General features: G+C 38.6%; 1 protein-coding gene across 2 annotated transcripts in view; it reads left to right on the top strand.

Moving 5' to 3' along the window:
• RASAL2 (RAS protein activator like 2) overlaps positions 1 to 12,454 on the top strand; it is a 291,558-nt gene that overhangs the window by 233,754 nt on the left and 45,350 nt on the right. For both annotated transcript variants that reach the window (XM_019646444.1, XM_019646436.1), the window contains exon 5: positions 3,028 to 3,137. In XM_019646444.1, the coding sequence (XP_019501989.1) occupies positions 3,028 to 3,137 (110 nt within the window). The remainder of the gene's footprint in view (positions 1 to 3,027; positions 3,138 to 12,454) is intronic.

The following is a 12,454-nucleotide window of genomic DNA, read 5'->3' on the forward strand; positions in this document are numbered from 1 at the left end:
GACAAAACCTGCGTGAAGAAGTGTTTTAAAAACTTCTCCTTTAATACAAAATAAAACATCTAAGTGATAAAGCATTGTGATAGTTTAATTGGCAGCCTTTTACTTAGCAGACGTAAAATAATGGTGTGACTTACAATCAGTAGTGTGCCAGATTCAAAGACATAGGATGGTTAGCTTTTATTTTGTGATTAAATATGCCAGGCATTAAGAACATGTACCTTCCTAATTGTGTCATATGTTTACGTGAGTCGTAAGTCCTATATTAAACTACAAGTTCCTTGAAGGTGGAGTTTGTGTTCGTTTTATCTTTGATTCCCTTTCAATACCTGGTACAGTGCTTTACAACAAATAGCCATAAAATACTTATTGATTAAATCAATGGATTAAATGCCACAAAAAGCAAGGTTAAAGTCCTATATGAGTGAGCATCTCCTAGTGCATTCTCAGTCAACTGCTTAACTGTATTTTTATTAGAAATGTATTTGTATATGGTATTTGGCCAAGTCCTTGAGCTGGATCTCAACTTAGGCCAGTGGTTTTTTACCTAACCGTAAATGATCCTAATAGAATTCTATAAAGTTAGGTCTGGTTTGCTGACTACATTTCTGAGCAAATGTGACTCCTCTTGATTGAATCATAGAAAGTAGTAAATAAAGTCTTTGCCTTGGAGAACAAACAGCAGTGACTTTCCTTAATGGCGCTAAGATTGTACAGGAGACCAGACAAGTGCCTGTTTCTAAGAAATACAGTAGTTTAAAAAATAGCCCTGTTTTCTTCCCTCCAATCAATCTTTATACACCTATTAAAAACAAAAATAAAAAACAGCCTAGGGAATTATATCTGTGTGATATTTTCTAGGAGTTTTTACCCTTATTCTTTGGGCTACAAGAACAACAAGAAATAACATAAGCATTTTTCTTTAGTCAGCAATATAGTTCTACTTCTAATTTAAATAAGTTTGTTTCCATGTTTTTCTAGTGAAAGGATCAATGCTTGTGTGTTTACAAAACACTCGGCAAAGAAAATTACTGTAGTAGTCCCCTCTACTGTTCACCAAATATTTCCACTTCTCTTCTGGATACATGATAGTAGTGTATATCTTTTACCTTTCAAAATTCAATGTGGTCATGTGACCTTTTTTGTCCAATGAAATGCGAACAGATGTGACCTGAAGCTTTATGAACTAGTACACAATTTGTCACATTCCCTTTATCCTGCTGCAGCAACCGCAGAGGCAGACAGACAGAGCCTGTCTTGGTAGAAGTCCATGACTGAGGACAGTGTAAAGCCAGGCCCATCTCGCTTAGTTGACCTCCTTATAGACATAAAGCATGCTTTATGCCACTGAGATTGTGGGGTTATTAGACAAGCGTAATCTAGTTTATCCTGATTAGTATAGTCATCACCCCAAAACAGTGGGCTTTGATGCTCACTAAAAGAACATAAAAGATTTGACGTGCTGATATTGAACAGTATTTCATTTTTTTCCTTATAGAAATATAGCTTCTATAAGCTAATAATTATCGCAAGGTGATTCGAGCCATTTTCCATGCATCAAAATATTGGGTTGTCAGAAAAGTCATGATGCATTTTTGCAACGGAAAACAGAGAAAAATTCGTCATGACTTTTCCGACAACCCAATACTTTTTGAATTACAACATTTTCTAAGGCATTTCAATAGACTTCCATAGGATGTCTTTCCTGCTGGCAACAATAGAAAACTGTTTCTTGAAAGCAGAGATCATTGCCATTCATTCTTGCATTTATTCTTTTATTCAACAAACTTGTATTGAAAGCACATTCTTTGCCAGGTGCTAAGATGAGGAAGATGTTCAAGGAACTCGAGATGGTTTGGTTGCAAGTGGCAGGAGCCAAGCAGGGGCCCAAAACTGTAAAGGACTTTGTTCTTCTGAAGCGTCACTGGTTTCCTAAATGATACCTGTGTCATTTTAAAATAGCTTACGTTTAAACTCAACTTTACAAATATCATCTCCAAGTTGATACGCATCAAATTTTAACACTTTTGAGACTACCAGCACGTTACTTTGTACTGATTATTCAGTTCTTTTGTTGATTCCTCCAATGCGCCAGTACCTCTCACCTCAGGGCCTTTGCACATGGTGTTCTCTTTCCCCTAATTTAGTTCAGGAAATCACTGGATGCTATTTCTGTTGAAATTGCTAACACCACCTTCACAGAAAGGAGTATATTTTTCTATATTATATTGCTTTTAAAATCTATTATTACAGTTAGAAGTATTTCTACCTTGCCTACTATGGAAACTATTTAACACAAGAAATCAAGTGCTATCAGAAAGTTTAATTGGGCCGGCCAAGTGGCTCAGTTGGTTAAGAGTTGGCTTAAGAGTGTGAGCTCTGAGCAACAGGGCCGCCGGTTCAATTCCCACATGGGCCAGTGATGCTGTGCCCGAGCTGAGCTGTCACTGAGCTGCCAACAGGTGGCAGGATGGTGTAACAAAAAGATTGCCTGTTTGATGGTGGGCTATGCCCACCCGCAACTAAGACTGAACTTGGCCCCTTGAGCTGAGCTGCCACCCAGATAGCTCAGTGGATAGAGCGTGCGCTCTTAACAACAAGGCTGCTGGTTCGACTCCCACATGGGATGGTGGCTACGTCCACCCACAACTAAGACTGAACTCAGCACCTTGAGCTTAGAGGCCACGAGCTGCTGTCGGGAAGCCAGATGGCAACTGGCGCCCTCCACAACGAAGATTGAAGAACAACAACTTGGCTGGTCCCCTCCCCCAATTCCCCAATAAAATCTTAAAAAGAAAAGAAAAGTGTAATTATCCCAATTATCAAAGAAGAAAAAAAATTTTTTTTCATCACATTACCAGGTGGTTTCAAGAAACTGTTATTTACAAATTAGAAAATTAGAAGCTGGAGCCTGCTTCTGGTTCGTGTTGTAAAAATCCGAATACCGTTGGCGAAGTTAGTGCAGAAGAGTAAGGAGATAGCAAGGTTCCCTTTTGGTTCTCTCTCCCACCTTCTGCCTTTCTATTCTAGGGGTTCTTCAGCAAGCGCCTGAAAGGCTCCATCAAGAGGACCAAAAGCCAATCAAAACTTGACAGAAACACGAGCTTTCGGCTTCCATCCCTTCGCAATACAGATGACAGGTAGGACGTTAAATGCTTACAACAGAGAAAGCAGTTTTACAGGGGGTTTCGATAAAGCATTTTGGTCTTCTCCAACTTTGCCTCAATGACAGTTGGAGTGATCCATACAAAATTGACTTTTTTGTCTTGCTCGTATTCAGGCAAGGTACAAAAATGTTGGCTCAAATACTCAGCCAGTTTAAGAATTGTATAATATTGGACAGCGTGTGGATACCTAAGAACTAATTTAAGAATCAGTTGTGCTGTTTCTGTGGAACCAAGTTCTGGTGGTCAGGGGTGCGTCTTTCTTTTGTAGGATGACTATAGGGCATGATGATGATAGCTAACATTTTCTGAGCACTGTACTAGATGCTTCATACACATTATCTTGTTTAATCTTCACAGTAACCCTATAAGATAAATATAATTGTTATCACCATTTTGTAAATGAAGAAACTGAGGCAAAGAGAGGTTAAGTAATACAGCTTAGTAAATAGCCCAAAGTGGTATTTGAACTCAGGTGATTTGGCTCCAGAGTCCATGTTCTTTGCTGCCACATTGTTCTTTGTGTATAGCTCATGGAATCAGTCACTGGTTTGCAATGACATCTAGAAGACTTGTAAGAAAAGGAAGTTCAATACTTGGGACTCCGCCTTGAGTAAACCTCAAATGCATAGCTTGCTAAGATAACAACCTTCTAAAATCATTGAAGGTGTGCTAGGACAGACACATTTTTTTTTAATACTTCATGTTCCCATAATTAATAAATACAATTTAGGAAATGAATAGTACTTTTTGTATCTTGACACATCACCACCATCACCAGTATTTATTGAGTCTTTACTATGTGCCAAGCATTTTTATTTTTTAATAATTTTTTTCTTTTTCATTTACAGTTGACGTACTGTGCCAAGCATTTTTAGTGGAGTTTCTCCTGTAATACAGCCCCAGATACTACTAGTGCTATCCTCCTTTTACAGATGAGGAACTAAGGCAAAAGGGATGGAGAAACTTGCCAAGGTCACGTAGCTAGTAAGGAGTAGAGCTTGGATTTGAACTCATGTTTGCCTCTCTCATTTATACTTGGAGGTTTTTATTCTTTCAGCAAGTCCATTACTTACAGTTGCCTAAATGCTAAACGCAGAAATACAGATTATAATCTCTGTAATGGCAGATTATAGATTTGCCAGGAACAATTAGCTTCCTTATTTTGTAGATGAAGTACCTTATCCTCCATACCCAGCTGATAAGAAACTACTGCCTTATCAGCTCTTCTCCTCCCTAAAACACATTAGAGGTTCTCTTTGAAATTTGCAAATTTATCCAATTTGTAGTGTAATTGTATTGTTCATTATCTCTTTTATACCTCTTTGTTTTAAGGTCATCATAAAAAAAAACACCTGATCTTTGTTTCTTCTTATATCTTTCCCTTAGATTCCTGTTATTCTGCAACTTTTCATCATTGTTAAGAATTCAAAGCATTTTCTAAATAAGTTTCAATAAAATGGAATGACACACTGTTTTCAGAATATTGGTGTTTAAGGGCAAAGATGTTGTGTACTCCCCATTCAGTAGCCAGGCTGTTCTGATCTGCAGCTTCACGTGTGAACGCGGGAGACAAGGAGACAGTTTTCACAGCTGTACTTGAGTGTTTAAACTTGCACTAAATGTCACTCCCTTACTTTCAAAGTGCTCTCTCTCCTATTCCATTTCGCTTCAGGTAGCGGAAAGGAATTCTCGGATTCAATTACCAGGAGGTTATATGTTCTTAGTCTCAGACATCGCTATTATATAGTTAGCACATTTTTAGCCTTTCCAAGGACATAAGTTTCAGTACACACGTACAGCGTAAAAAACGAAAGCCCCTCTTCACCTTTCCCATCTTCCCACGTAAATAGCCTCATTAACAATTTGTATATTTTCAGACCACTTTAAAAATCCATACATAAATGCACACCTGTGTATGTTTTGCTTGTTTTCATATAAGTGGGATCGCATTATACATACTTTTTAGTAGGTATATAAATATTTTGGACAACTTTATATGTCAATATATGTAAACTATATCACTGTTTAACAGCTGCCTTCTTAGTATGCCATAGCTTTTTGTAACATACCAACTTTACTTCTCTGTTGATTGACATTTAAATTGTTTCCCCTTTTTTGGCCCAAAATAAAGATATAATGAAACTTTTTGAACATGTTCCTTTTTGTCCCTATGTGATTGGATCACATTTCTGAAGTAGAACTTTATACATACTAGGTATAAAGTATGCTCTTATCAAAATATCTTTCAAAAAAACTATTAATTTCCATTTCTACCAACAAATTAAGATTACCTTTATTTTTCAAACAACCATTTTACATTTTATCAATATGATGGATGAATAATAATAATAATAAACGCACATACAGTATATACTATGTGCCAGACTTTGTTCCAAGCATTTTACATAAACTAACTCATTTAATCATCTCAACAGCCCTGTAGGGCATTTGCTCTTATGACCTCATTTTGAAGAGGAGAAAACTGAAACAGAAGGTCACACAGCTTAGAAAATGGCGAACTGTGGTTCAAACCCAAAAAGTCTGGCTCTGGAGTTTATATTCTTAACCTTTATGCTATATTGCCTCTCAGAAAAAACAAAAACAAAAAAAGTGAGGAGGCAGGGGGGATTCTTTTGTTTTAATTTGTAGTTCTCTAATGTCCAGTAAGCTTAACCTTTTTTTCACATTTTCTTCTTCTGTGACTTGCCTAGTCAATCCTTCGCCCATTTTTCCATTAAGCTGTTTGTCCTTTTTCTTATGATTTGACCTCACTTAACCTAGTTGATAGGTTCTGCAACTTTAAGTTAAAGGATGCATAGTAAAACCAGTTTTACCACAGGCTAGTAGATATAAACAAGAGTCAAGTTCCTACAGCATCTCACGGACCTTACAACGAGGACACGAAGTTGAACAAAATGGCATGCCTCGAGGACCTGCTATACTAGGGACCGTGAGCACTCATGTTTGTTGCTAATATCGTCTCCCAGCCTCTTTCTTGTAATTTAAAATCATGTCCCTAAATTATATAAAAGTTTTAGAATTTCATTTGGTCCAACACGCCATTCTTTTTCTATGTGGCTCACCTGGCCAACCTTGATCAGAACGCTGAACTCGAGAAGCCAGGGATCTGTTTCTCATTAAATTCCTCATCACGATGCTATGCAAATCACTTTATTTCTCCCTTTATCAAGAGAAGGAAATATTCTATCCCGAGGTATCAGAAGATAACGAAGTAGTGATCATATTTTGAATTCTTCAGGGGTTTTGATAACCAAAAATCTTATCTGCATGCATAACATTTTAAAAATATAAATTATTCTTGTGAAGTCTGAGTTACTACTTCAAGGTAGCTAAGAAACAGTTTTAAATGAGTTCATTTCACCTAAACAAAGTTTACTACATATGATCAAAAAGCTTTTCTGTGTGGAATACCATGGGGTGTTTTAACACGCAGGCTTGACTGATGAAAAACACCCTAATGGCTCCAGATTTGTCCAGCCAGCAGTCTGCAAGTCACTATGCTCGGAGGCCCTGATGGAATTTGGTACCAATGTTGGTTTGGGGGTCAATTTATGATGATCCTTAAACTCAGAATTTCCTTTGTGAAATTGCGGGGCATAGGCATAATAAGCAGTGAATTTTTGCCAAGTAATATTTGTAAAAAATTAATTTCTTGATATGCAGTAACATATTTAATGGGTGACAGCTGTGTACAGATTCGAAAGCCAGGTGCTACAAGGGAATGTAGAGAACTGATGACGGCATAGCCCCAAACCTCAAGGAGTCCAGGAAAAGAAATGTCCGGAAGGAAATGGTATAGGTGAGGTGAGATCACTTCCTGTTGGGTGGGTCAGGAAAAACCGTAGAGGGCAGTGGCCTGTGAGTTGAACCTTAAAGAACAGGTATAACTTGAACTTAGAAATAGACACAGGGAGAGAGCTTTCCTCAGAATGGAAATAATGAGCAAAAGCAGGAAGTAGGAAATTATAGACTTTGAAGAGAAATACTGACTATAGTTCATGGTATGTAAAGGGATGAGGCAGGAAGTAAGATTAGAAAGATTAAAGTTCCAGTTTTTCAGTTGATAGGTGAAAACCTTTCTGCTCTTTGTCTTTAAAATTACTCAATATAAGAAACAAAAATATGGGGCTGGCCGAGTGGCACGATGGTTAAGAACTGGCCTGGGACGCCAGAGGGCCCCGGTTCGGATCCCACATATGAGGGCCAGTGACACTGCCCTCTACACCTAAGATGCTGAACAACAGCTCAACCTGGAGCTGGGCTGCTGTGAGTCGCCGGCAACAGCGTAGGCTGCAGCCCCTGCTGCAGTGGGTTGCCATGGGCTGCCGTGTTGTAGCCAGCAGCCAGCGTGAGCGGCCAGCAGCCAGCGTGAGCGGCCAGTAGCCGCAGTGAGCGGCCGTCCAGAAGCCGGCGACTGATCTGCCTCACCTGGGAAGAGCGCAATGATGGTGCCAACTTGGGCCAGTGAAGCAACGTCCTCCACAACTAGACTGAAGAACAAAATGACAGCAATTTGTCTGTTCCCCTTCCCCCAATTCCCCAGCGCTGTTCCCATCCCCCCAATTCCCCAATAAAAATCTTAAAAAAAAAAAAAAAGAAGTCTGAAGGTGGGCAGTCGGGGCTGAGGGACCAGGGCTCTTTGTAGGCGTTTTGCTCCACTATCCTTAGGATTGTCAAGATCTCTTTATGAACACAGGATAGCTACTAGAGCTCCACCCATAACACGTAGGTTTTAGGCTTCAGAAAACAGGGACCATAAAAGGGCACCTATGTTCCAGCTAAGTTATGTCCCTTTAAAGCAATTTCCCTGTAACCCCATCCAGTGACTTCTGTTTATGTCTCATTGTCATCTTGATTTGCAAGAGGGACTGGGAAATGTTATACCTGGATACATTGTTGCCCCCAGTAGAAGAATCTGTAGTTGGGACGAAGGAAAGGCTGGACTTGACAAAGACAGCGAGCAGTCTGACATAAGAAGGATTCAGGAAAGGCTAGCTCTAGAAGGCCAGCAGCCAGGCTTACATTTATCACACAGCAAATTTGAGAGACTGAACCAGCACAGAAGAAATGACCTACAGACACTGACAGGTTTGTTCCCCCAGTACAATCCCAGCTGGTAATTCCACTCCTAACTATGTTGAAGAGAATTGAAAACATGTGTCACCACAAACTCTTGTACATGAATGTTCATAGCAACATTATTCATAAAAGCCCAAAAGTAGTGGGGACCCAAATGTCCATCAACTGATGAATGGATAAACAAAACATGGTACATTCATACAGTGCAGTATTTATTCAGCCATAAAAAGGAGTGATGTGCCTGCTGCTACATGGTACAATGTGGATAAACCCTGAAAACTTTATGCCAAGTGAATGAAGCTAGTCGCAAAAGACTGTATATTGTGATTGCAGGTATATGAAATGTTCAGACTAGGCAAATCTTTAAAGACAGAAGATTAATGGGGATACAGGGATAGGGCTGATAAATGAGGAATGACTGCTAAAGGACATGAGGTTTGTTTTTTGGAGTGATGAAAATGTTTTAAGCTGAAATTGTGGTAATAATTCCACACCTCTGAATATACTGAAAGCTGTACACTTTAAGTGGGTAGATTTTATAGTATGTGAATTCTATGTCAATAAAGATGTTAAGTTGTTTTAAAAAAAAAAAAAGAAAAGACAGGAAGTACTCTGCAATGGAGCTCATTAGTCTGTAAGCTCCATTCCAGCACACGAAGCTTCCATTGAGCTTTTCAGTGCTTTACTCTTAAATATAAACCCATAGCCAAGAATCTCCAGATATTTGAGGCAAGTCTCCAACGTGAATGACAGAGAGCAAGACCAATCATCAGGAAGGAGAAAAAGGAGCGCAGAAGGAACAGAGGCAATGGCTGCATGGAGCCCAAGCCAGCTTCAAAGCATAATGAATATTTTCAAAAGATAAGATTGGGCATCATGAAACAATAGCAAGATGCTATAAGAAAAGGAATGTCAGTGAAACAAGAGAAAGAGCTTGGAGATTAAAAATATAAAAGCCAAATTTAAGCCATTTACCCAGAAAGTGGAACAGAAAAGGAGAAAATAGACCCAGAAGATTCTAGTAAAAGAGAACAGAGAAAAAAATCTGGAGAGGAAATTGTCAAGGAAATAATACAAGAAAATTTCTCAAAACCTAAATGTCCACATTGAAAAGGCCACCAAATTCCCTTCGCAGCGAATGGAAAAAGACCAAAGTGGTCACCGCCCCCCCCCACACACCGTGCGTGCATGCGCGCACACACACACACACACACACACATATATATACATATACACACACACCCACACACACATCAATCACATCACCATGAAATATCAGAACACCAAGGCTTTAAAAATACCTTAAAAGCTTCTAGAAAGAAAAAGTAGGTTACATACGAAAGGAGGAGTGGAGGATTGCATTGAAATTCTCAATGGAAACACTGAAAACCTATGTCACCAGGTCAATGGAACAATATTTTCAAAATTCTTAGTGGAAATTATTTTTAACCCAATATTCCATAGACAGGGCAGTACTTGAATATCGTGCTGAGAAGTTTGGAGTTTATTGTATAATCAGTAGGAAACCTTAAACATTTTTGAGCAAGAAAATAACCTAATAAGAATTGTGCTGGTATAGATTAACCCAGCAATGGAATTTCAAATGACTTGGTGTGCAGAGACTAAGTTTGAGAGACTAGTTAGCAAAAAGCAATCTGTGAGAAATAATGAAGGCTCTAAAGGAGGGTCGTGGCAGTGGGACTGAAGAGGCAGAGACAAGATAGGAGGAACATTTTAGAGGTAAAATCAATAGGATGTCACAAAGTCATCATTGTTCCAGTGCCATCTAATCAGATAAAAGCCAGTAAAGTGATTTCCTAGGATCAATATTGGCAGCGTTTTCACATTAAAGCTATGTCGTGTGGGAGGGTGTTGGGACAGAAGACTCTTGATATTTCTGCCTTCCATTCAAATACACTTTGAAAAGTTTGAAAAATGAGGGAATGCTGAAAAACAGTGGTCCTACTACATTGTCAGGCATTCTGGGATTCTGAGTAAGGTTGCCAACTAACTTTACTCTGAAAGTGCTGCTTAAATTCACCAAAGCCTTCAAGTAAAGATAAGCACACTTAATAGAATTTCTTCACCCCCTTCAAATGTCCCTCAAATAAAAACCTTCAAAGTAATGTCCTCAGTTCGGAGGCTCACTGACAAAGCTTGATTCTAAAGTAGTCTGCTTGTTTGTTCTTTGTCAGGAGATAACCTATAGCTAAGTGTGGTGTTTATTTGGAACAATATACTCAGCTTCTTGAGTTTCTCCTAATTAGAACTAATTTTTTACCTTTTTATTTGGGATTTATATACTCACAAGAAGTTCTAAAAGTAGTACATAGAGTCTTGCAAACCCTTTCCCCAGCTTTGCCCAGAAGTGATATCTTACAACTGTAGTATAATATCAAAACCAGGTAATCAACATTGGCACAGACATTTTGCCGATTTTTATATGCATTCATTTGTGTGTCTTTATAGTTCTATGCAATTTAACCTGTGTATAGATTTGTGTAACCACCACCACAGTCAATAGAATTGTCCCATTACCAGAAAGAACTCCCTCGGCTACAGTCACACCTGCCTCCCCCGCCCATCCCTGTCTCCTAGCAACCACTCATTTGTTTTCCATCTCTATAGTTTTGTTATTTCAAGAATATTATATAAATGGAATCAGGTAGTTTGTAACAATTTACGATTGGATTTTTGTCACCAAGTAGAACGTTCTGGAAACCCACCAAGTGGCTGCCTCTATCAATAGTCTGTTCCTTGTAACTGCTGACTAGCGGCAGTCCATGTATGGATGTGCCAGGGTGTGCTTAACCACGGAAGGGCATCTGGGTTGTTCCCAGTGTTTAGCTGTTATGAATAAAGCTGTGAGCAGTTCTGTACACGTCTTCACTTCCCTGGGGTAAATATACAAGAGTGCAATTGCTAGGTCGTATGGTATGTACATGTTTAGGTTTATAAGAAACTGTCAAACTATTTTCCAGAGTACCTGTACCATTTTACATTCCCACTGGCAATGGTTATGGGGGTTTTCTGTGTCCCAGGAGGTTTTCATCTATGTTTTCTTCTAGAAGTTTTATGATTTTTAGCTTTTATACTTAGGTCTGTGATCCATTTATTTAATCTGTGGATGCTTTACATAAAAGGTCTTTACTCAGAATTTATTTGTGTTCAGTCCAAGTTATTAATCGAAACTGCAGACTTTCCCCAGCCAAGACAGCTACAGGGAGTTGGCCTGCCACTGTATTCCTTCCATCTCCCTAGAGGTGTAGTGCCTGACACATAATGCACACCAGGTAATTATTAGATGGATAGATGGAGTCATACATATATTCACTTATTCAACCAAATTAGAAACTAATGGGAAAGCAAATAGTCATGAAGTTAGGAATGATTGACAAATAAATGTCATTGAACTCTGTCAGTTTTTTTCCTCTTTTATACTTAATTTTCTGGCAATAATGAGACTAAAAGTCTAACTAAATTCAGAAAAAGAGAAAAAAAAGTTATTAGTCTTTCCACTCCTCCTTTACCTAGTAAGTATGTTAGTTGAGTTGGTTTTTGAGTATGGTTTGGTTTAGTTTCATGGGGTTTTTGAAATTCACTATAGTTGTGTTTATATTAAATTGTTTAATAGGCACTAGTAGAGTTTATGCCATTTGCAGTTTAAGGACACAGAAAAAGGATGTAACACAACATGGTCCATTTTCAGTAGAGATTGTTCCCTAGTGTCTGTCATATTGGAGGCTAGTTGAATTTTCTGCCTTCCAGAACATGTTTTAATATTTCTAATCTCGTCTTCCTCCTGTGTCCATCTTCATTGTATGTATACGTGTATGTGTACCAAAATAGGTTGAATGTCATTTTTGTCTGTGATGATAAATTTCCTTTCCAAGAGTTTGTTCATTTTAAGTGACAACTCAGGCTAACAAGTATTCTTTTTTTACCATTAGCAGCTGGTCTCATTAGACCCTCCTGTCTAGAGACCGACAACAGGGAGAACGAAGATTAGCAGTGTATGTTGTTTCCATAAATAGCTTTTTGTGTGTGAGTGGTTGTCTTTTTTTTTTTTTTTTAAGCTACCATAAAAATCAGTGAGTAATATAAGCCGTAGGGATTGGCCTTAACTGCCGCAGGTAAACCAGTGCAGCCGGTGCTGTCAGGATCCACAGTGAGGGCATGTTTTTTTTTTT

The sequence above is a fragment of the Hipposideros armiger genome, unplaced genomic scaffold (genome assembly GCF_001890085.2).
Source record: "Hipposideros armiger isolate ML-2016 unplaced genomic scaffold, ASM189008v1 scaffold_6, whole genome shotgun sequence".
NCBI lineage: Eukaryota > Metazoa > Chordata > Mammalia > Chiroptera > Hipposideridae > Hipposideros > Hipposideros armiger.